Raw genomic sequence first — 3,547 nt, forward strand, 5'->3', positions numbered from 1 at the left:
TATATATATATATATATAATTTGATTATTTTTATATTGATTGCATTTTGTTTTGCTGTTTTATTATTCTGTTGTATGGAGGGGCTTTTCAACATATGGAATAAACTTTAGAAAGGTGGTGTAATACAGAAAGCATTGTGTGTGACATAAGATTGTGTTTTCTAATAACCCTCTTGTATCAGATTTATAAACCACAACAGCTATAATGGAAAATGTAACAAGCTGATTTTTAATAAGATATTTATTTTTTGAAGAAACAATGTGAATTGCAGGGCAGACTAGCTTCTGAGACGTGTACAATGACTGGCTGTGGTCTTATTGCACTGGTATTAAAGGGAAAGGTTTTACAAGTTCTAAACGTGGGAGTAAAGTGTTTTACTGGGGTGCTATAAGTAGGGGATGGTTCTTGTATTCAGTAACTCGTCCAGCAGTGCACAAACCTTGGAGAGGGCCCCAAGGCTTCCTATTCTTACAGAAACATGTGAACCCTGCTCATTTCATATGGCCTTCCCAGAAGAAAGTCACAAGTGGAGGCTAATAAAACTGTAGCACAGAGTTTAAAAAGCAGATATTTTCCTTGAGCTTGCAAAGGCAGACTAGCTTGCTCTAGCAGTCTACAGATCGTCTGAAAGCCAAGGGTAAGTGCTTTGGGAATGCGTGGTTAAAAATGGTGCACTGATTTACATACTAAATCAACTAATAAACTCACTGATTCAACTGACTTTTCACACCACACATCCGAGCAGAGCAATGCGGTTTGCATAGAGTAATATTTGATGAAATGATTTGTATCGTTCTTCCTTAGCTTCTGCAACAAAAGGAAGAAAACACTAACCAAATGTAAGACAGAAACTCCAACACAAGTCTTGAAAAGGCGTTCAGTTGTTTAGTTTTTCTTACTTACATCAGATTGTAACGTACTTGCCTTAAAGATATAGGAAACAGTAGGCTGTATAACAGTATACAGTGCAGACTGTACAGAATCAAACACCAACGTCAATTGTGTTACATCCTAACAGTTGCTATTTAAAAAGTTAAAATGTTTAAAACTAATATTATTCAATATAAAAATGTTTTGTGTGTCGGGCAGTAACCAAAAAAGGGCGACCTTTAATTAATAATAATTTCGTTTTTATATTTTGAATTTTACTTGCTTGTAAATAATGCCTATTGGGTTATGGTCTTTGGCCATTGGGGATCACTTTGAAGACCACCCCAAAGAATTCCTCCCAGTCGCCTTCTATAACAGTCTGACTCCTTTTGCTCCTTTTGTCCATTCTTACTATACACTCAGGATATGTACGATTTATTTGTGTGTAAAATGTTGTGGCATTTCGAGAACGTTCTCAGATTATGTAATTTTTTATCTAAAATACATTTGTAACAAAGCACACTTTTTAAACCCCTTTTTTTTCAAAGTAGCCACTATTTTTAAAAAAGTATCTGTGTAGCCAATGCATTGTGGTGTAGAAAGTACAGTGCAAAAGATTGATATGCCCACTAGAATAAATGTGTATTATGAGTGTGTGTATATATATATATATATATATATATATAGAGGTCGAGCTAAGATGAACCTTTGCATACGAAACTGGACTGGGAGGGGTTGTTGCCTAGACGTGAGCTTTCATTGGCTGCATTCATTTGCCGTGGTGCAGGGGTATCTCTAATCATATTCAGCATGTTTTGCACAAGAAATGTCAGCCAGAAAGGAATATCTCCTCTCTTCGCCAAATTATTCCACAACAATGTCATGCTCAGAGGGTCCGGCTGCAAACTCTTTCCTGGTGGATTCGTTGATCAGCGGAGGCAGAGGAGAAGCTGGGGGCTACTACCAGGGAAGTGGAGTCTACTTGCCCCAGGCGTCCGAGATATCCTATGGGCTGCAGAGCTGTGGACTTTTCCCAGTTTTGAGCAAGCGAAATGAAGGTCTTCCCCCAAATAACACGGCGGCCCCCACATCTCAGAATTATGCTACAGGGATGGAGGTCTGGCTAGATGCCCCAAGGTCCTGCCGTGTGGAGCAGCCTGAAAGCCAAGCAAGCACCTCCTGCTCCTTTACGCAAAATATTAAAGAAGAGAATTCTTATTGCCTCTATGACTCTGACAAATGCCCTAAGACTTCAGCTGCAACTGACCTGTCCACTTTCCCAAGGGTTAATTCTGAGGCTAGCCCTGGCCACAATGCCAGCTCTGTTCCAGTGCCAGGCTACTTCCGCCTCTCCCAGGCATATGGCTCATCCAAGGGCTATGGCGCTCCCGGGCAGATTGCTGCACCGCCACATTTTGTACCCCAGCCCCAGGTTCGGTTTGATCATCCCCTGCCTTTATCTTCGATGCCCGCAGACAACGTACGGAAAGACACCGAGGACTCGCCCCCTAGCAAGCTCCCAGGCGCAGCCCAGCATCGAGCAGAGGAGGAGGCTCATCATCACACGTCTTCATCCGGCGCTGAGGATTCCTCTCCGGCTCCATCTGACAGCAGCAAACATTCCCCGGAGAAAGACACCGGAGGTGAGCACTCACACTCACTCTTCTACGTGAAATTACATCACAAAGGGAAGGGGCATATAACCAGAGATCACAGAGGAAGCCCTCTCTTTTTTTTTTTTTTATTATGATCCTTTGAACTATTTAATAATTGGGCGTGAGTACGTCATAAAAATCATGTCCATCCTAAACTTTACACCACATGCTTAACTGTGCTTTGTCCTAGAGGAAGTAGAGACCCACTATAAAAAAGCATAGTTATTTATAGGACTCCAACTGAAGAGCGTTACAGGCGCCACTACCAACATCCCATCCAAAATATGACAGTAAATACCCCATGTATATGTGTTAACTAGATGTGAACTGCCCTCTGCTTCCCTGAATAGTGTCGAACCCAACACTCCCTGGTCTCTCTGGCCTGTAGTCCTTTCTACAGATGTTAGTACGGAACACACATATCTATTAGCTACCCACAAAATAAAATTAAAAACATGTAAATAAATATATATATATATACACACACACACAGATTGAGGGTGGGAAAAACATTTATATCACATATACCAACCAATTTAAATTCTGATAGTAGACACAACATTTAAATTCTGATAGTAGATAACCAAGGACTATACTTAAGCAAAGGTCAAGATTTCTCAGATTATGAGGCATTTGGAGAATGCTACCTACTGCAGTCTTCATGCCACTGTTTCTTTCTATTTAATAAATTACATTTATATATATAAATATATATTACAGTACTGTAATATATACTACTAAATAGGTAAATCCAAAAGTGACAATTCAGCCAACTGGTTAACAGCTAAAAGTGGAAGAAAGAAACGCTGTCCATACACCAAGCACCAAACCCTGGAACTGGAAAAGGAATTTCTGTTCAACATGTACCTGACTCGAGAGCGGCGCCTAGAGATCAGCCGCAGTGTTCACCTTTCAGACAGACAAGTGAAAATCTGGTTTCAGAACCGCAGAATGAAACTCAAGAAGATGAACCGAGAGAACAGGATCCGGGAGCTCACAGCCAACTTCAACTTCTCCTGATG

The 3,547-nt window shown here is 40.7% G+C and overlaps 1 protein-coding gene across 1 annotated transcript; it reads left to right on the forward strand.

The window, feature by feature from the left end:
• The first annotated feature begins 1,674 nt into the window (after positions 1 to 1,674).
• HOXA10 (homeobox A10) lies at positions 1,675 to 3,547 on the forward strand. Its single transcript, XM_018576098.1, has 2 exons — positions 1,675 to 2,513; positions 3,271 to 3,547. The coding sequence occupies exons 1-2, from the start codon at positions 1,697 to 1,699 to the stop codon at positions 3,543 to 3,545; spliced, it is 1,092 nt and encodes a 363-aa protein (XP_018431600.1). The 5' UTR covers positions 1,675 to 1,696; the 3' UTR covers positions 3,546 to 3,547.

This window comes from Nanorana parkeri, unplaced genomic scaffold, assembly GCF_000935625.1.
Source record: "Nanorana parkeri isolate BGI_ZX_2015 unplaced genomic scaffold, ASM93562v1 scaffold4, whole genome shotgun sequence".
Classification (NCBI taxonomy): Eukaryota; Metazoa; Chordata; class Amphibia; order Anura; family Dicroglossidae; genus Nanorana; species Nanorana parkeri.